The 26,978-nt window shown below is 37.1% G+C and overlaps 1 protein-coding gene across 1 annotated transcript in view; it reads right to left on the bottom strand.

The window, feature by feature from the left end:
• Window positions 1–26,978, bottom strand: part of LOC106880025 (N-acetylgalactosamine-6-sulfatase) — a 38,544-nt gene that overhangs the window by 6,037 nt on the left and 5,529 nt on the right. The window contains exons 3-13 of the mRNA XM_014929825.2: window positions 26,267–26,341; window positions 25,236–25,338; window positions 22,306–22,449; window positions 15,627–15,693; window positions 15,353–15,480; window positions 13,989–14,125; window positions 13,172–13,275; window positions 9,492–9,628; window positions 6,775–6,877; window positions 4,531–4,652; window positions 425–542 (exon numbers count right to left, since the gene is read on the bottom strand). Of these exons, the coding sequence (XP_014785311.2) occupies window positions 425–542; window positions 4,531–4,652; window positions 6,775–6,877; window positions 9,492–9,628; window positions 13,172–13,275; window positions 13,989–14,125; window positions 15,353–15,480; window positions 15,627–15,693; window positions 22,306–22,449; window positions 25,236–25,338; window positions 26,267–26,341 (1,238 nt within the window). The remainder of the gene's footprint in view (window positions 1–424; window positions 543–4,530; window positions 4,653–6,774; window positions 6,878–9,491; window positions 9,629–13,171; window positions 13,276–13,988; window positions 14,126–15,352; window positions 15,481–15,626; window positions 15,694–22,305; window positions 22,450–25,235; window positions 25,339–26,266; window positions 26,342–26,978) is intronic.

Here is a 26,978-nt window from a genome sequence, read left to right as displayed (position 1 = left end):
GCATGGAAAGCGGACGTTAAACGATGATGATGATGATGATGATGAAGTGGTTGAACACTCGACATAGAATGTGATAAGGCCGACCCCTTTCAAATACAAATCAATTCTGCTCGCTGAGTGGACTAGAGCAACATGAAATAAAGTGTCATTTTCAAGGGCAAATGAACTCATAACTTTATGATCATGAACCAAATATACCTAACCACTAAGCCACACACCTTCACATATACATACATACATAAGAAAGTCGATATAGAATATACTAAGGAAACAAGTCAGGGGCATGTTTATTAAAAATTACAAGCTCAGCTGGAGAAAAATTAAATTTAATGCTTGACTGGTGAAGAAAAAGAAATTTTACTCTATAAATTATGTAACATGTTAATATTTGTATAACAAACTGTTTACTTATTCATTAAATTACCTGTATTGCTTTATCACACCAATTAAGTTGAGGCTTACCAGGAACCAAATCTTCGAGATGTTTCCATACTATTTTCTGGAATTCAGGCATAACAGAATGATAGGTAGGATGAGTATACCTGAGGAAACACAAAAGTTGAGTTAAACATTTACATTCGAGGTAGGGAGCAAGTTGATTACATCAACCCCAGTCTTCAACTGGTGCTTATTTCAATGACCCCGAAAGGATGAAAGGCAAATTTGACCTTGGTGGAATTTGAATTCAGAACATAAAGATGGGCGAAATGCTGCTAAGCATTTTGTCCAGCATGCTAATGACTCTGCCAAACTCACTGCCAATAATCATAATGTGGTGGGGAAGGGGAAGATATAATGAAACAGTAAAAAGAGGAGGAGGAGCAGCATCAGCAGTGGTGGTGATGATTTGGGGGTATACATTTATACTCTGTCAACCCAACATTATACCAAACAGAAATATGAGTCAGCAATTTGTTAGAAATAGCAACCAACTTCCCCTAAATCATACACTGCCACTATTAAAAAAAAAGAAAAGAAAAAGGAACACATTGGACAGTGTAGTCACAAATATAGTAGGATAGTTATTATTAGACCACCTTTGGTCATAGTCTGGCTCAGTCAGGGCTAACCTGGACCCAAACAACAATAGAAAGTCTAACTATATTTATCAAAATAAAATTGATAAAAATATACATGATTTAACAATATTTTTAGTTCTTGAGATTGTTTTTAGTCTCCGGTCAGCTCTGAATGAGAAGATCTATGATCAAAAACATTCCAGTGATGACCATTCCATCTTTTTCCTTTATCCTAAATGTCCATTTTTATGATGGTCAGGTATGATGTAATTTGAAGACAATTTGGCTGCTTTTTCTAGCAGGTTAAGCGACCATGTAGAGACTCCCTTAATGGCTTGCATTATCTTTTGGTCTATATTGGCAGGTATAGAAGCGTAACTGAGGTGTTATCAGCAATTTCCATGCTGCTCTTTTCCACGCTTGTATGGGTCAAATGAAATTTGTTGAAGTGGATTTTCCACAGCTGGATGCTCTTCCTGTCGCCAACACTCACCTCTTACCCCCACGACCAGGCATGTTTGCATGGAAGACTGGAAACAAAGGATGCCACTAACATGACAGTGAGACACTTGCTTACAACTATCACATGATGTCAAGGCAAGGAGATGAAATGCATACATACATACACATGACAGATTTCTTTCAGTTTCCATCAACCAAATCCACTAACAGGGCTTTTGTTGGCCCAGGAATATAGCAGAAGACATCTACCTGAGGTGTCACATAGTGGGATTGAACCCAGAACCATGTGGTTAAGCTGCAAACTCCTAATCACACAGCCACAGTGTTATATTTTCAACTTTCACTATATAACCTTGCTACATCTATTGTACTGTCTCTAAACAATGTCAGAACAACTGCAATAAATTCTATAGAAGCCGTGATAAGTCCTCTCAGAATAGTGGATAGTTGCAATGATATGCCATCAGAGAGCCTTCTGCTTTACTCTAATGAATAATTTATAGAGAGAGAGTCAGTTCTGAATGTATAAAATTTTAGAAGAAATTTCTCATTCTTCAATGAAGTGTCTCATGTGATGCATAGCATATTCTTCAAGTGGAAGCCGAGCCAGCAAATTCTTAATAATAATCTTAAAATATATATCACCATTCAGTAAACATGCCTATCTTGGGATTTAGTGTTTCCTTAAAATACCAATACAAACATTATTTAACCATTATGTTACATTATTTCTATTGAAATAAGGGGATTATTTCTGTTAATTTCGAATAAAATAAAATAAGGAAGAATTTAATAAAATGATTTTGTCAATATTAAGCTGGTTTTTGGAACTTAAATCTACATAAAATTTTAATGGTAGGTTTTAATTTAGATCACTTCAAAACAGGAAGTTTGTTTCATATTACCAGGTGCAATCTCAAATAGGTTGAGATCAAAAGGGTTAGGACCAAGGTATAATCCTCTATATGATAACTCAGCTTACTAGAAATAGCAGTTAAAGTTCCAGTAAATCACATCTTACTGTTTTAAAAATTGCAAGGAAACCAGTGGTTTCCATCTGAGGTGTAGTGATGCTGTGAGGTATCATAAACACTAAAGGTTGTTGAAGTTTTAAATTTAAGTAACACAATTGACAAAAATAAGTAAAAGTACATATTCTAAATATGGAAGATTGGAGAGGAAGGGAGAGAAAGAGTGAGAGAGAGAGAGAATAAAGCATTGAAGATTTTCCCCTGGAGTTTATTTTTTCTATATTAAAGTAAAACAAGAGTGCTACATACACTAAATATATCGAGATAGGGTAAAAGAAGTTACAGAAACTTTGGAGACCACTACTCGATATTTTAACCCTTTTCTGTAGAAATATGCAGCCTTTGTTTCATTTAATTTTGAAAGTAATGAATTGCTCAGTCAAATAATTTGCTATTAATAAGCTGGTGTTTGCAAAATAACTTAAAATGAAATTCTAAAACAGGAAATTTGCAAGGGCGATTAAAAAAACCCCAAATGGTCATGGCTTGAACATCCCTGATCATAGATCTACTCAATCATGGGCAAAACAACAAAAATAACAACAACATCACTTAATATATTAAAGAACTTGACTACACTTCTATAAACCAAAGGGACTCAGATCTACCTACCTCTTGAGTGCTGTGTCATATACAATTAGTAGAACGGATTGTTTCTTAGGGAACCCACAGCCTGTGTTTATAGCTTTAATTTTGTTACTTCAACTATATGGGAAAAGTTTTAGGTGCACATCTTGCTTGAATTTTATGCTGGTCAAACATCTCTGAATGACATAGCTGGAGTTGGATGGCATAGTTGGGGTTTAGGATATAAATTAAAAATAAATTTTTATGGAAGTTATTAAATTATATCACTTTAAGCAGGAAGTTTGTATCATAGAACCAGGGCCAGGCTCAGGTGGGTTGGTATCATAAGGGTTAAATCTTGCATTTTAATCCTTGTCTCAATCTCAAGATCCAAGGCAGATGCTTGTCCCCATTTCTCACACTTTTAAGTGGTTGGGAGATAAATCTTCCTCATGGGTAGTATGCTGAACTATCACAAGTCAACTTTCCAGAAGGAACAGAGCTGGAGAAATTTTTTTTTAAATCAAAGCTTGACTGGTAATGAGAAAGAAATTTTACTCAATAAATTATGTAAAATGTTTATATTTCCATACTTAGGAATGGGGCTTGCTGGAAATTTCTAAAATTTCTCATTCTTCAATGAAGTGTCTCATGTGATGCATAGCATATTCTTCAAGCTGAAGCTGAGCCAGCAAATTCTTAATGATAATCTTAAAATATATATCACCATTCAGTAAACATGCCTGCCTTGTGATTTATTGTTAAAATACCAATACAAACATCATTTAACCATTATGTTACCTTATTTCTGTTGAAATAAGGGGATAGTAGCTGTTCTTAGCTTACTATCTGATATGGTCCCTATTTGGAGTCACTGATATTAAACTGACCTTTAGAACAAGACGAAGAGTTAGGAACTTGCTCCACCTTTGCCAGGATTCAACCCATCATTCTATATTTCTATGACAAACTGTTTAATTATTCATTAAATAACCTGTATTGCTTTTTCTTATTAGCATTTTCCATTTCCTAGATAGCTTGTCAACCAAAACTAAAGAGCAGCATGGTGAGTTTATTCCATGTCAGTAGCACAGCCAGTAGGACAGTCCACCCCTAGCAACACTTTTATGGGGACAACACTTTTGGGTCAGCTGAAAAAGCCTGTATAGACTTTGGGGCTAGAGGTTTAGGAGGAAGGTGACAGACTTAAAGGCAATCCCAGGTGACGCACACTCTAGCTATGCCACTACTGACCCTCCAGTTAAATTAGCTGCAAGAAAAAAACTTACTGTCTTTACTCAGACACACAATAAAATATTAAGAATGAGATATAAATTTCAAAAGTCAAGAAATAACCGTTAGTCCTTTATAATTTAGTCTGTCAGAAAAAAATATCTTTGCATCTCTTTCAACTACATTATGCTTAAGCTAAATAGTTAAAAACAACTCACCTGATTAGATATTTTTCACCTGGGTCGACAGCAATATTAAATAACAATGGCATTGATGTATGGTTTACTTGCTTGTGGGTAGTGACATTTAATATAAATTCACCAGGACAAAACTCAACACCCTGTAAGAAGCAAACAAAAAAGTATATTTTTAACCCATGATGTTATTATTTTACTCCCTTCTGTATCTCTCTCACGCATATATACATATCATAGTTCTTAACTAATACTCTTACTCTCTTTACTCTTTTACTTGTTTCAGTCATTTGACTGTGGCCATACTGGAGCACTGCCTTTAGTCGAGCAAATCGACCCCGGGACTTATTCTTTGTAAGCCTAGTACTTATTCTATTGGTCCCTTTTGTCGAACCGCTAAGTTACGGGGACGTAAACACACCAGCATCGGTTGTCAAGCAATGCTATGGGGACAAACACAGACACACAAACACAGATATATATATATATTTCCGTCTACCAAATCCACTCACAAGGCTTTGGTCGGCCCGAGGCTATAGTAGAAGACACTTGCCCAATATGCCACACAGTGGGACTGAACCCGGAACCATGTGGTTGGTAAGCAAGCTACTTATCACAAACAATTATGGTTGTAGCTGGGTGTTAGGATTGTCAGATCAGATTCACAAAATGTAGTCAAAATTTTCAAAAGATAGCAGATGGCACTACATTACATTACAAAACAGCTTACAATGAAATTTTACAAAGAAATTTTTAAATATCTATCAATGTAATTGTTGACATGTCTCCATCCGTCTATTTAGACACTGGGAACATATTTTTACCACTGTTACTAGTGTCAGTAATGACACATTACTTGGAATTAACTGATAGCTAAGCACTATTATATAAATATACATACATACATTACACCCCCCCCCACACACACATGAGTAAACGTAATGAGAAGCAAGTTAGGCAAGCCGATCTAACTATCTAGCTAGCTAGACAGACAGACAGATAGATATGTACATTTTATATATATATATATATATATATATATATATATAGAGAGAGAGAGAGAGAGAGAGAGAGAGAGATGTAAAGGTATGATCCAAGGATCAAAGCTAGCTATGAAACATATGTAGCCTGGATTTTATCAACTCCATTTCCTAATTTTGGGATATGTATGTATCTATGTATGTATGTATGTATGTATGTATGTATAAATGTAAATATAGATATAGATAGATAGATATATTAATACTTGTTTTTAAGTTCAGTTATAATAAAAATAATTTGACAGAAATCTGATGGACCGGATGTTGGTTTAGCTGGCCAAAACTTCAAAGTCAGTGTCAATAATATTCTTGTTTAAGAATGTGTGTTTATCTATATACATACAGAAATAAAGTATATCTGTACATATATAGTATATTTTTTTGTATACATATGTGGGCACGCACGCACGCACACACACACACACAAGAATGCAATGTTCAACACATATGGCAACAATGACATTATGTCTTCTTAATTTCTTGTGTTAGCATTATATTTGTCATGGAGGATGTGAAAGAAATAAAAAATTTGGTTTGAAGAAAGTATTTTATTGGTAATATATATGTGTGTGTGTGTGTGTGTGTGTGTGTGTGTGTATATATATATATATATATATATATATACACACACACACATAAGAGGGATGACCACTAAGTGGACATCCCTCATATGTATGTAATATAATTTTTCTGAATCTGCAGATTTTTCAATATGCTAGGCCACTGGTTTTAAATTGATATTGATCAAATTAATATTCAATTTTTCACCCTTATTATTTAAATTTATATATATATATATATATATATATATATGTTGATGATGACTGATGAGGAATTAGCTATGAATTTTCTGTTTGTAATATTTTTGTAAAATTTTGCTTGTTGGTTTTTGTTAAATTTTTTAAGTATCATCACCATCATTTAACGTTTGCTTTCCATGCTGGCATGGGTTGGATGGTTTGACTGAAAACCGTTAAGTTGGGGACTGCACCAGGTTCCAATCTGATTTGGCATGGTTTTTACAGCTGGATGGCCTTCCTAATGCCAACCACTCCAAGAGTGTAGTGGGTGCTTTTTACATGAAAACAATGAGTTATCAATAAGAGTTTAGTAATTAGTTGATGTGTTGGACTGATGATGATAGCATTTTAATGGATTATCTCTATATTTTCAACTGATCAATCAAGTAAACTTACCTTCTCATAACTCAAGACTATTTATTACTTACTCTTTTCTTTTCTTCCAGTGAATTTGTCCAAGTCCACAAATGAATTTTATAGTCACCATGACGAACAGCCATCAATTGATTGCCACGGTAGTAAAAAATTGGTCTACAATTAAAAACGAATCAGTTTTGTTATCTGTTACTGATGTTAGAAATACTTTTAAGTTAAAGATACAAGGTGGTATAAAAAAGTTTCCAGACTAGTTCTGCAGTGCACCAACAGATGGCACCACATAGTTGTGTGCACAGTGAGAGCTAGCAGTGGCCTTCATGAAGCAGTGTGCTGAGTGACATCACTGTGTTTGCTTCACAAGTTGTCAAATTAGTGTTTTTGTGATCATGTGTATGCTGTAGTCTGCAATTTCTGTCATGGACAGGAAATTGGAACAAAGAGCCAACATGAAATTTTACATTAAACTTGGGACGTCTGCTACAGAGACATTGAGCATGCTTTGGCAAGCTTACAGTGATGAGGCAGTGAGTCATACATAATGTTTTGAGTAGTATGGGGGCTTCAAAAGTAGAAGAACATTCCTGGAAGACAATCTGCAAGACCTGCCATAAGTATCACACCCGGAAATGTGGAGAAAATTCGTCAGCTTGTACATGAAGATCGTTAGAGGACAATTAATGATGTTTTGAAACATTTGAGGGAGGACATTTGGCAAAATCCCCCAAATCTGTGGAGTGCGAAGAATTGGATTCATCACAACAACGAAGTGTCCTGTAACCAAGCTCTTCTCACTGAGGAATTTCTCACCCAAAACAACATGGTGTTGCTTCTGCACCAGCCCTATTTGCCAAATTTAGCACCTGTGGACTTTCATCTCTTCACCGAGAGGGAAGTGCAACTCAAAGGTCAGCGTTTTAACACCATTGTTGAAATCAAGAGCAAATCACAGATGATCCTCAACTCGCTTATGGAAAATCACTTCCAGGCCAGATTCTAAAAATGGTAGGAATGCTGGGACCAGTGTATTGCTGGACAAGGTGACTATTTCAGAGGAGATGATGTTAAAACTTAGGTAAATAAGTTGTTTTTTTATTAAACATATCTAATTCAGGAACTTTTTTATACCATCTCCTACAGTTCTAAGAAAGTTTGGATTTTATACATTGTTATATCAGGTTTTGTTGACTTAAGACCAACTTATGGTCAAAGGCATTCCTGCCTTCACCATTTAATTAATTTCTTTGTCATGTTATATTTAGGACTATGAGCCAATGCATCCTTTTACTTGATCCCTTCAGCATTCAGATTACTTTGTCAAAATGTAATACTTATTTATTCACATTGTTTTGAATTAATCATATATTATCTTGTAGTCTTGAAATTTCGATGATGAGATTGTATATGTTTAGAATAACATTGTAGGGTAGGTGTGAGAGATGAGATCTGGCCAGTTTGAACATAAAACATGTAGAATATATGGGCTGGATATGGTTGGTTTAAATAGGTATCACTATGAATTTTTGAAAATATTTAAATCTAACTTATTAGTGTACTGTTTCTTGGAGAGTGTCTAAAAAGAAATATATTGATACCGCATTTGCGAAATTTGGATGAATATTTTTGGAAATATGACAATCTGAATGGTCAGTGAATTGGTGAAAATCTTGCCTAATTAGGCCTAAATGAATAATTAGCCATATTTGTGATGTCATATCTTTGAAACTGAGGTGATAATCATCTTTAAATTACAAAAATTAATACTGTCCATCAGTAGATGCCTATTTTTTATTCAGGTTCTTGAAAATAAAACATTTTTTAGCAATTTAAAAAAAGATTTATGTAAAGCCTATTTTTTAACCATGCAGTCATACCTCCATCCAACATGCTGCCCCTGTTATCTTTTATCTTTTACTTGTTTCAGTCATAAGACTGCAGCCATGCTGGGGTACCACCTTGAGGAATTTTAGTGCAATGATTTGACCCTGGTACCTTTTTTTTTTTTTAAAGCCTGGTACTTATGCTATTGTGGAGGCGCGTGGCTTAGTGGTTACGGTGTCAGCATCATGATTGTAAGATTGTGGTTTCGATTCCTGGTCCGGGCGACGCGTTGTGTTCTTGAGCAAAACACTTCATTTCACATTGCTCCAGTCCACTCAGCTGGCAAAAATGAGTAACATTGCGATGGACTGGCGTCCCGTCCAGCTGGGGAACACATACACCATAGAAACTGGGAAACCGGGCCCATGAGCCTAGCTAGGCTTTAAAAGGGCGCATTTATTTATTTATATTTACTTATGCTATTGGATTCTTTTGCTGCTGAACTGCAGAGTTACGGTGATGTAATCTCACCAACACCAGTTGTCAAGCAGTGGAGGGGGACACACATGGACACAATGGCACGCGTATACACACACACACACACACACACACACACAACAGGCTTCTTTCAATTTCCATCTATCAAATCCATTCACAAAGCTTTGGTTGGCCCAAGGCTATAGCAGAACATACTTGCGCAAAGTGCCATGCAGTGGGATCGAACCCAGAACCAAATGGTTGGGAAGCAAACTTCTCAAAGTTCTTACTATACTACCATGCCTGCACCTTCATGTTCACTTACCTTTCATTTAGCACCTACGCAATCTCTTTACACACACACACCCTCTCACACACACACACACGCACACACACACACAAGATGAGTGAGACGATAGATATAAAGAAAGAAAACCACTTAGGAACATTCCTATCTTGGCGACAGACATACCTGTCTGTAATATGGTTCGAGAGCAATGTTTCTTTCAGACTGATTCCATCGATGATTCGATCAGTTGGTATTGGAATATTGGCAAAATCTAACACAGTGGAAAACAAATCCATCAAAGTTCCCAACTGATGAGAAACCTGAAACAAGAGAGAAATAAAGTTGACAGCATTAGAAATGAGAAGAATTGTTATAGATTTCATTGTACATTAGGAAAATGGAGTGGCTAGGTCCATTGAAAGGGAGGAGAGAACAGTGGGAGCATGGGGCAGTTGATATTAATGAACAACTCATATTGGCTAGAAGAGTAGAAGGTTGTAATAGTGATGTGCTGTGGTTATACTGAAATAGAGAGGATTGGTCATGAGAATATGATGAAGTTAAATGTTTATGATACACACCTACAGATGTATCTATCTATATATTCTTTTATTCTTTTACGTGTTTCAGTCATTTGACTGCAGCCATACTGGAGCACTGCCTTAAAGTGTTTTCTTAGCTGAGTTATCTTGTTTTTTTTTTTTAAGCTTGGTACTTATTCTATCAGCCTCTTTTGCTGAACTGCTAAGTTATGGGGATGTAAACACACCAACACTGGTTGTCAAGTGATGATGGGAGCACAAACACACATACACACACATATATGATGGTCTTCTTTCAGTTTCTGTCTACAAAATCCACTCACAAGGCTTTGGTCGGTTTGAGGCTACAGTTGAAGACACTTGCCCAAGGTGTCATGCAGTTAGACTGGTTAGGAAGCAAGCTTCTTGTGTATTCAAATAATTTTGACATTTTTAAACTGGCACTCCATCGGTTAAGACAATGAGGGTTCCAGTTGATCCAATCAACGGAATAGTCTGCTCATGAAATTAAGATGCATGTGGCTGAGCACTCCATAGACACATGTATCCTTAATGTAGTTCTCAGGGAGATTCAGCATGATACAGAGTGTGACGAGGCCGACCCTTTAAAATACAGGTACTACTCACTCTTGCCAGCTGAGTGGACTCAAGCAACGTGAAATAAAGTGTCTTGCTCAAGGACAGAATGCGCCACCAGGAATCGAACTTGAGACTTTATGATCATGAGTCAAATACCCTAATCACTAAGCTACATGCCTTTACTTGTTTTGAATTAATCATGCATTATTTCTTAGCTTTGAGGTTTCAATAATTTGATTGTTTATTTGTAAAATGACACAGTAGGGTAGGGGTGAATAACCAGATCTGACCAGTTTGAAGATAAAACCGGTAGAATGGCCAGTCTGAATGCTAAAGGGTTAAGTCTTAATTCTAGTTTTAGGTCTCATAATGACTAAAAACACTGAGCAGGTTAACTTGTCATTCCATAAAATTTTGTTTTTAATGAGAAATATTCAATAGCAGCACATTCAAGTAACGATTTTTTGTCAACCTAATATGGCCGTCCCATTTTGGGGCGAATGCTACTGTTGGCAAAAAATTGTTACTTTAAAGAGCTGCTACTGAATATTTCTCATTGAGAGATTTGGGAGCAACAATACTTCTGTTTTATTAGATCAGTGACTGTGAGTCACTTAGAAAATTATATATATTTTCGAACAGGTGTTTAGCAGCGTCATCTTAGCCGAAGAGTTATTCTGAGCCAACGAAGAGAAATAATCCTGAAACAATATGGTCCATAGATACTGTTTTGTGCTGGGCGGGGGTACTAACCTCCCCTGTTTGAAAATATAAGGACACAGATATTGTGTCGTATAGCCAGCTGGAGATGATGTCTTCTGGGGCTAAACAAAAGTAGCATTCGCCCCCAAAATGGGACTGCCACATTAGGTTGGCAAAAAATCATTACTTTATATATAGATATATTCTTTTATTCTTTTACTTGTTTCAGTCATTTTAACTGTGGCCATGCTGGAGCACTGCCTTTAGTCAAACAAATCGACCCTAGGACTTATTCTTTGTAAGCCTAGTACTTATTCTATTGGTCTCTTTTGCTGAACCACTAAGTTATGGGATGGGAACACACTAACATCGGTTGTCAAGTGATGGTGGGGGGACAAATAGAGACACACACACATACAACAGGCTTCTTTCAGTTTCCATGTACCAAATCCACTCACAAGGCTTTGGTTGGCCGGAAGCTATAGTAGAAGACACTTGCCCAAAGTGCCATGTAGTGGGACTGAACCAAGAACCATGTGGTTGGGAAGTAAGCTGCTTACCACACAGCCACTCCTGTGCCTATACATATATCAGACAAGATATAAATAATGGTCATTACATATTTTTTTTTATTAGAGTAAATTTGGCTTACAGCTGTTTCCAGTGGTCATAATAGTTACATTACTGATAGGTCTACTCAATTGGTCTATTGAAAAAATTAATGCTACTTTTGTTAGAGCCATTTCTGATAAAAGTAGCATTAATTTTTCTTCGGTCATTCAATTTTTCTCAACTGATTAATAGACCAATTGAGTAAACCTATCAGTAATGTAACTATAATGACTACTGGAGACAGCTGTAAGCCAAATTTGCTCTGATGAAGGGAAAATATGTAATGACCATTATTTATACATTGTCTTATATATCAAACTGTTTAAAAAACAGTTTGACTGGTGTTCAACCATGGATTTACAATATAGAATTGTGATGAACCATAAACTCGAACCCTGTCATAATAATATTTGGAGTTCTTCACTAATCTAAACAATATCGTTAGCTAGGCGTGCCAACAGAGAATTTATAAGTATTTTGCCTGGACTGGTAATCCCTCACTATTAGCTCTGTCTGTCTGTCTGTCTGCATGCATGCATGCATGCATGTATGTATGTATGTATGTATGTATGTATATCATTATCATCATTTACCATCCATTTTTCATGCTGGCAAGCCAGATAGCTGCACCTGATACCAATTGTCTGCTTTGGTATCGTTTCTATGGCCGGATGCCCTTCCTAATGCTGACTACTTTACAGAGTGTACTGGGTGCTTTTTGCATAGCCACCAGCACCAGTGGTTTATACATGGCACTAACACAGATACTTCATACATGGCATCAGCATGGGTACTTTACATGTGACACCAGCACAAGTGCTCCATACATGGCATCAGCACAGATGTTTTAAACGTGGCACTAGCATAGGTGCTTGTGTGCATATGCTTGTATATATATATGTGTGTATTTGACTCTCCATGTCACCACCTGAACAGCGGTCATACTCTTTTATGTTCCATGGTTCAGTGGTTTCACATGCAATGACCAGTGGAATAAAAAACTTGACTTGAAACCAAGTAAGGGTCAATATCAGGAAGGACATCTACCTGAAGAATAATGCATCAAAAAGTCTTGTCCAATTCATGCTAATATCAAAAGAACTTAAAAATGGCAATGACAGTGGTAGTGAGAACAACAACATTGAGACTAATTGATATTGGTTTCAAATTTTGACACAAGCTCAGCAATTTTGGTGGACAGGGTAAGTTGATTACAATGACCCCTGTGCTCAACTGGTACTCAATTTATTGACCCCTGCAAAAGGATAAAAGGCAAAGTTGATCTCAAGCAGAATTTGAACTCAGAATGTGAAAAAAAAAAAAAAAATAAAATACCACGAAGCATTTTGCCTGGTGTGCTAACGTTTCTGCCAGCTTGCTACCTTCAGACTAATTAACTAATATCAATTGTGATTAATTAATACTTACAACTCCAGCTGGAATTTTACCAGGCCACCATGCAACAGCAGGCTCTCTCATTCCACCTTCAAATGTTGTTTGTTTTCCACAAAGAAAAGGTCCATTACTGCCTCCTAAGAAATAAATAAACTGAAGATTAACATCATCAACATCATTTAATGTCCACTTTTACATGCTTGTATGGGTCAGTCAGAATTTGTTAAGGCAGATTTTCTTAAGTTGGATGCCCTTCCTGTTGCTAGCCCTCACCCATTTCCAAACAAGGTAATATTTTTAACAGAAGCTGGACATGTTTTTGACAGAAAGCTGGAAACAAACAACCTCACTTGTATCCACACTCACACACAGGTGCTGGTATGGCTGTGTGGGCAAGCGGTTTGCCTCCTAACCAGATGGTCTTTGAGTTCAGTCCCACTGTGTAGCAAGCTTGGTATCTTCTACTATAGTTTTGGGCCAGTGAACTTGGTCAAAAGAAACTCCATTGAGTAAATATGTGTACATGAAAGTATAATACCTGTGCCTTATAAGATAGGATGAAAGTATACACACACACACATGCATGTGTGTGTGTGTGTGTGTGTGTGTGTGTGTGTGTATTTATGACAGGACTCTTTCAGCTTCTGTGTACCAAATCCACTCACAGGGATTTGTTCAGCCTAGGGATATAGAAGAAGACACTTGTCTATGGTGCCATGCAATGGGACTGAACTCAAGACCACATGGTTAGGAAGCAAGCTTCTTAACCACACAGCCAGGTCTACCCCTATACTTTAAATAGATTGTCTGCAATCTATCAAATGAAAAAAAATCATGCTTTGTTACTTACCATGAGATTTTGCATAGGTGGCAGCACCATTATCAGAGGAGAAAAATACAAACGTGTCTTTAGCTAAGTTGAATTTGGATAAAGTTTTCAAGATACGTCCAACACCATAATCAAGTTCTTTAACAGCATCTCCATAGCTGCAAATAAGTCCAAGCAGAAGAATGAGTAGGAGATGAAGAAGCAGGAGAAGAAGAAGATGCAGGAGTGAGAGAAGAAGAAGAAGATGCAAGCAGAGAAGAAGAAACGAGTAAAAGAGAAGAGAATAGCAAGAACAGCAATTCAATTATTTTCTTAACTTTTAGTTAGGAGAGGGAAAAGTACCCTATCTGGCCAGAATGTTTGCAACAGAGTAGATTCCATGAAAGGTACCCAAGTTGCCAGGTGGTGGCATTATATCAGGCATCCAAATAGGCCATAGTGGGATTTGAACTGACAACACAAAGAAAACCAGAACAAATACTGCATAGCATTCAGTCTGATGCCATTGGTACTTTTTAACAACCCTAAGAGAACAAAAGGCAAGGTTAAGCATTGGAAGGATTTGATCTCAGACTGTGAAGAATTGAAACAAACACTGAGACACTCTTAATTCATTGCTTGTTAATATCTTTTGAGCAGGTAGAAAGGATAATCTTTTAGATAGAACATTATCTTTTCATTTGAATTGGAATGTTAGCATGTCATGAGTGATATATCCAGAAAACATATTTTGTGCATTCGTTGACAACCAGATCTGAACAGTGGAATTGAAGAATAAAGAGTCAGGCTGAGAAATAACAACAGAACTACCTTAAACTCACAACCCACTGAATTAGTAATGCAAAATCTTATCTTGTCAGTCATTTTGTATAGAAATTTCATTTTAGTTCCAGATTAGTAATGATGGTTTATTTTACAAAATTTTCTATTATTTTCAAAAGTAACTGAAACGAAAACAGTATATTTCAACAGAAATTTGATAACAAAAGGGTTAAGCAAAAGCTCAGCTATTTCAGCTGATTGCTCTCATTGTCTGTATTTCAGTTAGCAGGACAGAACCCAAAGTCTTTCAAGTTCTTGCATTCGACAATGAAGGTGAAACAAAAGCAATTAAAGTAATATTGGTTTAAAATTTTGACACAATGCCAGCAATTTCAGGGAGTGGTGGAAAGTTGATTACATTGACCCCAGTGTTCAACTGTTACTTATGTTATCAAACCTGAAAGGACGGCAGGCAAAGTCGACCTCGGGAGTATTTGAACTCAAAACTTACAGACAGATGAAATGCTGCTAAGCATTTTGCCTGGTATGCTAACGGTTCTGCTGGCTCACTATTTTATATTTAAGTAATATTAAAAAACTGTGGCAATCACAAATTAACTTACAGTCCACGACGACTGGTGCCAAGAAACTGGGGAGAAGCATAAACAGGACCGTGTGTAGCATCTACAGCCCAATATAAGAAAAATGGTAGCTGTTTCTTGGCTTGTATTTCAATAAATCTTTCTGCTTCCTATCATAGGAAGAAATCAAAAATGGAAAACATGGAAGGTTGAGAATGACAATAAACTCAAGGTAAAAACATACAATTTCTCAGAAAGATTAAAAGTTGAAGGACATAAAATCTTTAAAATGGAAACAATTCTAAATCCTAATTACCTCGATATAGATCTGAGTCAGATTTGATTCACCAGTTTTCCTATTTATTTTGAAATCATCATAATATCTGAAAAGAAACAACACAGATATACTATATACAGCTTTATACAAAGTCATTAATAGATCTAAAGAACCACTGACAAACTTTCAGAAAAAAAAAAAAATTCAATGATTAATTTTCAATTCCATACTATTATTAGTATAAACCTAGTTTGCAATCAATAACTAGTTAGCTACAGCTAATTTAGAGCAATAATTGGTCAGCTATAGTTAATTTACCATGAGAATTATCGACATTGTTTGCCTTCACTATGCAATGTTCACAACTGCTACAAGCTTACTCAACTGAAAGGAAAACTTATTTGTGGCAATTTTTAATTAGAATTGGTTCTCCCATTGTTCATAAATAATTGCCATTTTTTTGTGTGTATTTTTTAATTAGATTTTGCCTCTCTCAGAAATAACTAAGATCCATAAGACTGCACAAGAAAATTATTTATTTGATGTCTGACATTTCCAATAAGAAAGGAACAAATAAATTCTGGGGAAGAATTTAAATACTCACAACATAATGGGATACAGTAACTTTCAATTTTATATGTATTTTTGTTATTTCTTTTCCATTATTATTCTATTGTTAGAGAAGTTTGTATTCATTGGGTTTAGATTTAGCATGTTTCATTAGAAAACTGAACATTATATTGATGACTTCAGATAGATTTATCCAGAATTTCCTATATAATATAACTCATGTTGGTGCTATATAAGAAGCACATGTGATAGTGCCATTTAAAAAGTACATGTGCTGGCTCTACGTGAAAGGCACCTGTGCTGGCACCATGTGAAGGGTGCCTGTGCTGGCACCATGTGAAGGGTGCCTGTGCTGGCACCATGTGAAGGGTGCCTGTGCTGGCACCATGTGAAGGGTGCCTATGCTGGCACCATGTGAAAGGCACCTGTGCTGGTGCCATGTGAGAGGCACCCGAGCTAGTACCACTTGAAGGGCACCTATATTGGTTCCATGTGAAAGACACCCATGCTGGCACCACGTGACAGTGACCCATACCAGTGTCATGTGAAAGGCACCCATCTCATCGCCACATGAAAGGCACCTGTGCTGGCACCACGTGAAAGGCACCAGTGCCGGTGCCACATGAAAGGTATCCATGCTGGTGTCATGTGAAGGGCACCCGTGCTGGCACCCCACTTAAAGGCACCAGTGCTAGCATCATGTGAAAAGGATCCATCCTGGTACCACATGGAAAGGACCTGTGCAGGATGATGATGATGATGATGTTGATACACATTTTTTCACCAAAATCAATTAGGAGTGCATGTAGTTCATAATATTAGGTAGCCAAGCTTTCCCCACTCACTTTTAATCATAAAGCACAATGTTATAAAGTTTGTTTTTGGAAGTATTTTCTTTCTGTTACATCTTTTATCTTTTGCTTGTTTCGTTCATGAGGCTGTGGTCATGCTGGGGCACATATTTCGGAAGGTTTAGTCAAACAAATTGACCCTAGTGCTTTTTTTTCCCTTCTAAGTCTGGTAATTATTCTATCAGTCTCTTTTTGCCAAACTGCTTACTTACAGGGACATGAACAAACCAACAATGGTTGTCAAGCGCTGGTGATAGGATAACAAATACAAACACAGACACACACACCTGTGTGTATGTATGTGTTCGCCATGATAGATCGCTAGCCACTACACATTCTTTATTTTCTCTCCTTGTTTCTTTCTGTGTTCCTTTCTGTGGAAGAGCGTACGCTCGAAACGTTAAAGACTTTTTCACTTCCCAAGCGTTATACTAATACATCTGTTTGTTGTCTACACCACCTGTCTTCGTCTTGTGTTTTTTTTTTGTGAATTCTCCCCCTATATACTCTTTACTCTTTTACTTGTTTCAGTCTTTTGACTGTGGCCATGCTGGAGCACCGCCTTCAGTCGAGCAAATCGACCCCAGGACTTATTCTTTGTAAGCCTAGTACTTATTCTATCGGTCTCTTTTTCTGAACCGCTAAGTTACGGGGACGTAAACACACCAGCATCGGTTGTCAAGCGATGTTGGGGGGACAAACACAGACACACAAACACACACACACATATATATATATATACATATATACGACGGGCTTCTTTTCAGTTTCCGTCTACCAAATCCACTCACAAGGCTTTGGTCGGTCCGAGGCTATAGTAGAAGACACTTGCCCAAGATGCTACGCAGTGGGACTGAACCCGGAACCATGTGGTTGGTAAACAAGCTACTTACCACACAGCCACTTCTACGCCTATATATATATATATATATATATATGAAACACATGGCTCAGTGGTTATAGCATTGGGCTCTCAATGATGAGGTAGGTAGTGAGTTCAATTCTCAGACTGTGTGTTGTATTCTTGAGCAAGACACTTTATTTCACGTTGCTTCAGATAACTCAGCTATAGAAATGAGTTGCAATGTCACTGGTGCCAAGCTATATCAGCTTTTACCTTTACCTTGGATAACATCAATCGCACAGAGGGGGGAGGCTGGTATGCATAGGCAACTACTTGTCTTCCATAAACAACCTTGTGCCTCAGAGGGTAACTTTCTAGGTGCTATTCCATTGTCATTCATGACCGAAAAGAGTTTTTACCCTATATGAAACACACACACAATGAGTTTTTTTCACTTTCTGTCTACAAAATCCACTGACAAGGACTTGGTTGGCCCAGGGCTATAGTAGAAGACACTTGCCCAAGGTGTCACACAGAGGGACTGAACCCATGACCATGTGGTTGGGAAGTAAGTTTCTTAACCACACAGCCATGCCTGCACAAAATTAGCTGCTATCATTTAAAATAATCTGATTTTTTAAAATATTCTTTAAAAACCATTTAATGAGTGTGTTTGTAAAATTCCTTCTCATGAAAGAGGGCTCTCTGTTCTAGATAGAGCTGAGAAACCCTGGACTAAACAATGTCATGTTGGATATCATCCTGGACTGTGAGTTGGCAGAGTCATTAGAACAACAGAGAATAGAAAAGCTTGCAAATTTTTTTCCATTTCTCTGCACTCTGAATTCAAATCCTGCTAAGGTCAGCTTAGTCTTTCATTCTTTTTTGGTGGTGGTGGTGGTGGTGGTGGGCAGTAAAATAATAAAACACTCACTTGTTCAGGACTAGGGAAAAGTGATATATCTATAAAGCATCTTTCGCCACAGAGTAATCCTTGTTGCTGTGAGGTAAGTGGCTTATCCATGTGAGCTCAGAAGCATAAGAGGATCTTTTCTGTTTGGCTGCACTTTTTGACATTTCAAAATTAAGTGAAAATTTTCAAATTTGGTGTATTGATGTAATTTTTCATGCTGAATCTCAGGGACTAATTCTCTCGTTCCAGAAATTTTTTAAAAAATAGTTACAGAGGTTTAAAGTTTAATCATTTTAATCCAGTCAGAAAACAGGATTTGGAAGCTGGCATTTTGTGCGTGACTGCAATCTTAAGATGGCAAAACAATGTCAACATTGTGATGATAGCACATGTCTTAAGCATTTGATGAGTGAAAAACGACAAAAAAATGAATAAACAACATGTATTTTGTAGTTTTAAGCATTCAAGAGGTTGGTATCGAAAATACAATGTAAAAAATCCCAAAACAGCAGCAGATGGATACAAGTAGGAAAACACAGTGTAAAACATTAGTTTATAAACACGTGGCTTTCCATAAACAACAACAGCAATGCTTGACTTGTTACTATGGAAACAGGCACCTATATGTCTGTGTCTTTCGATTAGCTAAAATTGCCCAGAATTTGCAAACTTTAAAAGCTATTAACTACTTATTTATTAATTTATCATGCAAATGAACTTCATGTCGATAATTAGCATACAAAACCACATCAATACATTAAATTTGAAATCAATTGGAACAAAATTGAAGAAATTGAAAAGTAGAAGCCAAACAGAAAAGATCTGCATAAGATTCTGATAGGGCCTTTTAAGCACAACAGTTGAGAGAAGAGATAGAGATAGAAACCAGACTAATATGAACTAGTTCTTCCCAGAAGTGAAAAAATGGGTTTGTATAAACATCAGACTATCTAGAAAAAACAAAGGAACAGAAGCATCAAGAACAATTCAAAAACCAACAAGATTTGGGAGAGGAAGATGTTCCCTCGGGGAAGGAGGGACACTGAAGCAGAGGTGAACAAGCAAGGATGCAATTGAAAAGAAACCCAGAGTTGGTGAAAAGGTAACCCAGAATACTACAATGACAATGATGATGGTTGTAGAGGTGGCAATGGTGATTGTTGTTGATAACATCTATATTATCCAAAGTACTCTTTGTTCTTTTAGATCAGGGATCCCCAAACTCTTTAAACCATCAACCTCTTCATGGAATCATTGATGCCTCATTGACCCCCAGGCATGTACAAGAAAATAAATGAATAATAATAATTAAGTAGATGTGCATTTATCGACCCCTTGAATAGTCCCATTGACCTCCAGGGGTTGATATCGACCACTTTGGAGACCCCTGTTTTAGATGGTAGAGTAAAAAAAGCCTGACAGAGATTATGTTATTATTTCTAGCAGGTCAAGCAACCATGTAAATCAGTGAATATCAGCAATTTTTTACCTCTGGACCCCTTTAATTCTTATTTTAGTCGACAGGACCCACATAGCCATTTGAAGTTTTAAAAAAAAATCACTTTATATTTTTATAATTAAATATTATTAGGAATACACCAGTATGACCTCAGCCCTGGGCTGAAACCAGTGAAAGATAAAAGATGAAATTATTCTTTTACTCTTTACTCTTTTATTTGTTTCAGTCATTTGACTGCGGCCATGCTGGAGCACCGCCTTTAGTCGAGCAAATCAACCCCAGGACTTATTCTTTGTAAGCTTAGTACTTATTCTATCAGTCTGTTTTCTGTTTTGCCGAACTGCTAAGTTACGGGGACGTAAACACACCACCATCGGTTGTCAAGTGATGGTGGGGGGACAGACACAGACACACAAATGCACACACACACACACACACATATATATATATACACGCACATATATATACGACGGGCTTCTTTCAGTTTCCATCTACCAAATCCACTCACAAGGCTTTGGTCGGCCCAAAGCTATAGAAGACACTTGCCGAAAGTGCCACACAGTGGGACTGAACCTGGAACCATGTGGTTGGTAAGCAAACTACTTACCACACAGCCACTCCTGCGCCTATATTGTATAAAAAAATTGTTAAAATATTTGTGTATTGTAGAAGTATAACTAATTCATTGCAGATAAATTTTAATAACAAAATCTTATATGGATATATGGACCCTGACTGAGAACCACTGATGTAGATGCTCCTTTTGGTGGCACATTGGTGATGATGATGATCATGAATCTAATGATATTAATGTAATAGTGATGACAATGGCAATTGCTGCTGCTGATGATGATGATACAAAGAAACAAACTGCCTTGCCAAGCAATCACAAATGATTGTCAGACTGAGAAAAAAAAAAGGAAAAAAAGAAAGAAAGAAAGAGAGACAGTAAGTTGCTGGTTTAATGATAAATGTTAAAGATAAGATGATGTGAAAAGCTACCAATTCTGCATCATTGCTCTTCACATAGAAATGCCAAACATTTAAGGAAGTTGGTGATTAAGATAAAAATAATGATACATCATTTAGATGCAGGCATGACTGTGTGGTAAGAAGTTTGCCTTTCAACCACATGGTTCCAGGTTTAGTCCCACTGTGTGGCGCACGCACCTTCGGCAAGTGTCTTCTGCTATAGCCTCAAGCTAATCAAAGCCTTGTGAGTGGATTTGGTAGATGGAAACTGAAAGAAGCCCGCTCCATAGATATACATGTGTGTTTTTCTTCACAATTGCCTGATAACCAGTGTTCATTTATTTATGTCTCAGTAACTTAACAGTTCAGCCAAAGAGCCCAATAGAAAAAAAAAAGAGTCCTGGGGTCGATTCATTTGACAAAGGCCTTTCAAGGCAGTGCCCCAGCATGGTCGCAGTCAGACTGAACAGGTAAAAGGTAGTTATGTTAAGGATGTACCTCCACCAAAGGCAATCCTTGATGATGAAGAGAACCAACGACAGTTAGTGTTTGTTTAAAACGTAAAAACAAGAAGCAAGGCAGATAACTCCTACAATATCAGTCGATTAAAATTATTAAACTATAGATTATGTAGACTTGAGTAGATCTGGTCTTTAAAACCAAATAGTGAAAGTTATGGATGTGTTTCGGTCTTATTAAACCTCCTTAGTTAATCAAACCGGTACTTATTTGAGCAGTGAATTGTGAAGTAGGCAAGCAATTAAACTGTCCAGTTGGTATATTTTAATTACTGTAAAGAAAGGGGTCTCTGAATGGTCCCTCCACCTGCTAGAAATAATAAACAAATCTCCATCAAATCATGATCTAGAATTTCAAAAAGGGACACATTGCATAACATGATCCTACATACACTGTACCTAAAAAAGAAAACAACACAGGATGGCTACAGTGATTGCATTAAAGCCTGAGTCTAAACAACAACAACAACAACAACAACAACAGCAATAGTAAAATGTCCATTTTCAGCCATTCCATTGTGCAAGTAATTTCCACTTCATGTTATACCAAATGTAAGATTGTATTAGAATACATATATTTGAATAAATTACCTTCCTGTCATATTCCAGTCTCGATAAACAGGAATATTTGGTGTCTCTATGTTATCATAAGGACCAAAATGGCAGTTAGGGGAGCCAAACCATTCTTGAAAGCCATGTCTTAGAGGATGGTATTTTTCTTGATGACCCAAGTGCCTAAAAGATTAAAATGAAAGGATTCATTTTTGGAGCAGTGGATCTCGAAGCAAATAAAGTTATAAATAATAGCATGTAAAAATTTGGGTTAAAAAACCTTTTGGACAGAAAAAGCCGAAGGCTGTCTGTGGGATTTGAACCTACATCTCCTATAAACATGACATGCATTCAAGCATTGTACCAAAGCAATCCTTTGAATTTCTCTATCAATTTTAGAAACTTTATTCTTATCAGTGAGACTTCTATGTTGTCGATGCCATCAGAATTTATAACTGGGAAGATAGCTTTCACGTGCAGCAGATGCACAGGAGCAATAAACACCACAGATGCTCAGAAAACAGACTACATTGCATGCCAGGGGGAGAAACTAGTAGTTGATAGCTTCCACCACCTAGGTGACCAAGTCTGTAGTTGGGGTGGATGCTCAGAGAGTGTTACCACTAGAATAAGAATAGCTTGGGCAAAGTTCAGAAAGTTTCTACCTCTACTGGTGACAAAGGGCCTCTCGCTCAGAGTGAAAGGTAGATTGTATGATGCATGTGTGTGAACTGCCATGCTTCAGAGCAGTGAAACATGGGCTGTGACTGCTGAAGACATGCGTAGGCTCAAAAGAAATGAAGCTAGCATGATCCGCTGGATGTGTAATGTCAGTGTGCACACACGACAGAGTGTAAGCGCCTTGAGAGAAATGTTAAACATAAGAAGCATCGGATGTGGCATGCAAGAGAGACGTTTGCGTTGGTATGGTCATTTACTGCGGATGGACAAGGAGAGCTGTGTGAAGAAGTGCCACTCCCAAACAGTGGAAGGAATCTGGGGTAGAGGGAGACCCAGGAAGACATGGGACAAGGTGGTGAACATTGGGCTTCACAGAGGCGATGACAAAAGACCGAGACCTCTGGAGGTATGCTGTGACTGAGAAGACCGGGCAAATAAAGTGAGTCCACAGCTGTAACCTACATCAGTGTCGCATAACCAGCCCACTCAAAAGTACCTTCGATTGTAGGATGACATGCTGTGCTTGAGGAAACCTATTGAGTCAAGTACATCAACATCAAAATCAAATCAAATGGAAATTGTTGTTGTGAGTCCCACGCTGGTAGCACATAAAAAGCACCATCTGAACATGGCCGATGCCAGTGCTGCTTTGTGTATGTATGTATGAGTGTGCGCTTGTCCTCCACCATCACTTGACAACCAGTATTAGGAAGTTTATGCAACCTTATCTTAGCAGTTTGGTAAAAGTGACCGATATGATAAGTACCAAGCTTAAAGACAAAAAAAAAGGTACTGGAACCGATTTATTTGAATAAAAATTCTTCAAGGTGGTGCCCCTGCATGGCCACATTCTAATGATTGAAACAAGAATAATAAAAAAAAATGTGAGTATTTGGTTAAAAAACCTTTGGGCAGAAAAAGTAAAATGGTTTTTGAAAATTTTGCGACAGATTAGTTGTGATATCAACCTTATTGATAGGAGCCCAGCTTAGTCCAGCCATTGTTCTATGAAACAAAACATTAAGCTTTAAAGTGTTTATATTTAAATTTAAACAAAGCAGCAATCTAGCAAAATCATTAGCATGCCAGGAAAAATGCTTAGTAGCATTTCATCTGTCCTTATATTGAGCTCAAATGTTGCTGACGTTGACTTAGCCTTTCATTGTCTTGGAGGTTTACTGAATCAATTGACCTAGGGCTAAACAACCACATTCACATAAACGTAGCAATGATGACAATAACAACAATCATCATCATCATCATCATTGCCACTGCTGTCGTTTACAGAAAAACAAAAGACAAGGACAGGTGTAGGAACAACCAACAGGTGTATTAGTTTTACGCTCAGGGAGAACTGAAAAGTCTTTTACGTTTTGAGCCTGCACTCTTCAACAGAAAGGAATAAGAGGAAAAAAAGTGGAGAGGGAATGAAAAAAGATGGAGAGAGAAAAACTGTGTAGAGTCCAGTGGTCCGACTTGGCATGACACACAAGGAGAAAGAATGTGAGAGAGAGGGACAGATAAAGAATGGTGAAGGGGAGAAAAAGGCAATTAGAGAAAAGAATGGGAAAGAAAACAATGGGGGAGAAAATAGTATAGAGTAGAGTCGCATCAAAAGGATTAGGATAAACATACTTGGAAATGGATGCATGGCATTCTATCAAATAATAATATCAATAATATCTATATAAATATATGCTTATGTATGTGCTTGTGTGTATATATATATATAGGTAAATGATAGGATTGCTTCAAATTTTCAGGGGTAGTCTGAGGTATCCAAGCAACCAGGGGGCTCATTACATAACCTCCACATAATAAAACAATGGCTAACTAGCCCAACCGAATTGCTTCTTCTTGTATTTGTTGCTCCATTTTCCACATATATATATATATATATATATATATATATATATATATATATATATATATATATATAGATAGATAGATATATATACACACACATACATATGCATATATGGGTACAGGACGTCACCAACAGTAAACAACATGAAATACGAAAACAAATGAGTTCAATATGCAAACGAGAGAAACAAATGGAAATATATTTATGTGTGTGTCTTTCTGTCTGTGTTTGTGTTCCCCCCGCACCCTCCCTTCGCTCGACAACCGATGTTGGTGCGTTTATGTCCCCATAGGTCAGCAAGTACCATGCTTACAACGAATAAGCCCTGGAGGCGATTTCATTGACTAAAAGGTGGTGCTGAAGCATGGCCACAGTCAAATGACTGAAACAAGTAAAAGAGTAAAAGAGTTAAAAAGTATACCATTTGCCAATGATTTTGCTTTGGTAGCCTTTCTTTTCAAGAAGTTCAGACAACAAAATCTCATGGTCAGAGATGCCCCCTACAATAACTTGGGGTGTATAACCTGAAAAGTTGAAAATACACATTGGTTAGTCAGATGGAGATGTGTTCCCTGTATAATCTTGTAATGCTTTCACATGATTAGAGAAAAAGGGGGAGGGAGAAGTTTCCATGATGTGAAATAGAGGGAATGTAATTGTAACGCTTTCACGTGATTAGTTGAAGGGAAGAGAGGAGAAAGAAAAAGAAGATAAGGCGAAGAGTGAGACAGAAAGAGGGAGAAAAAAGTGGGAGAGAGAAGCATCCATGACATGAGGTAGGGGGAATATAATATTTATTATGTGGTTAAAAATGTTAGTTGAAGGAGGAGGAGGAGAGTTGAAAATATAATTTTAGCAGAGGGGTGATGTTCTGATGGTGAGGTTAAAGAAAGGCAGAGATAGGGGGAGAGAGAGATGATGGTGGTGGTGGTGGTGATTGGATTGTGAAAAGTGTATTTTTTTTTTAATTGAACTAAGTTTTTTATATCACCTATCACTTAACACACATGCATAAGTGCAATTCCGTGAAATATTCACGTTTATTTACGTGACAATTTAACTAAAGTTTGTATCATATGTACTGGATACTATTTTTGTTGTTTATGGGGAAAATGGAAAAATAAGAGTGAATATTTATTTTATGAGTGCTGTGTATTAAGTCTATAAAATTGTGCATAAAGTATATAAAGTGAATATATTAAGTAATCATCATATTTCAATTTCTTTCACTTTTCAATGAGTAGCAGATGAGTGATTATCTTTCCATACAGACACAACACAGGTTATGCTTTCAGGTTTTTTGGATAAAGTTTTCAGAAATAATCCAGTAGGTATACCATTAATTCTGTGAAACATTCAAGGGTCCCACTAGTAAGTATAAATAGTGTGAGAATAAATGTACTTCATGACACTATACATTGAATTACACAGAGAAAATGAGTAAATACTTACCATTACGAGCATGTGCATTAGTGGTATAGAATCCATTTCTGATAGGAAGACGTCCTGTGAGCAAGGCAGCTCGAGCTAGAGAGAAGAAAAAGAGAAGAGAGAGAGAGAAAAACATGGATTTATTTTAATCCTGAAACTATATTTTAGTGTTAGCAACTGTATTTTAACACAGACTACATATAATATTAGTCTGAAATTTTGGCACCAGGTCAGCGATTCTGGGGGAGGGGATAAGTTGATTACATCAACCCCAGTGCTCAACTGGTACTCATTTTCTTGACCCTGAAAGGATGATTTCAGCAGAATTTGAACTCAGAACATAAAGATGGATGAAATGCTGTTAAGCATTTTGACCAACATGCTAGTGGTTCCACCAACTCATCACCCTCAGAATGCATATAATATTAATGCTGGTTGGTACATAGTTTCATGTTTACTCTTTTACTCTTTTACTTGTTTCAGTCATTTGATTGTGGCCATGCTGGAGCACTGCCTTTAGTCGAGCAAATCGACCCCAGGACTTATGCTTTGTAAGCCTAGTACTTATTCTATCAGTCTCTTTTTGCCAAACTGCTAAGTTACGGGGATGTAAACACACCAGCATCGGTTGTCAAGCGATGTTGGGGGGACAAACACAGACACACAAACACGCACATACACATACATATACATATATACGACGGACTTCTTTCAGTTTCCGTCTACCAAATCC

Source organism: Octopus bimaculoides, chromosome 10 (genome assembly GCF_001194135.2).
Source record: "Octopus bimaculoides isolate UCB-OBI-ISO-001 chromosome 10, ASM119413v2, whole genome shotgun sequence".
In the NCBI taxonomy this organism is placed as follows: domain Eukaryota; kingdom Metazoa; phylum Mollusca; class Cephalopoda; order Octopoda; family Octopodidae; genus Octopus; species Octopus bimaculoides.
This window is presented reverse-complemented; position numbering and strand designations above follow the sequence as displayed.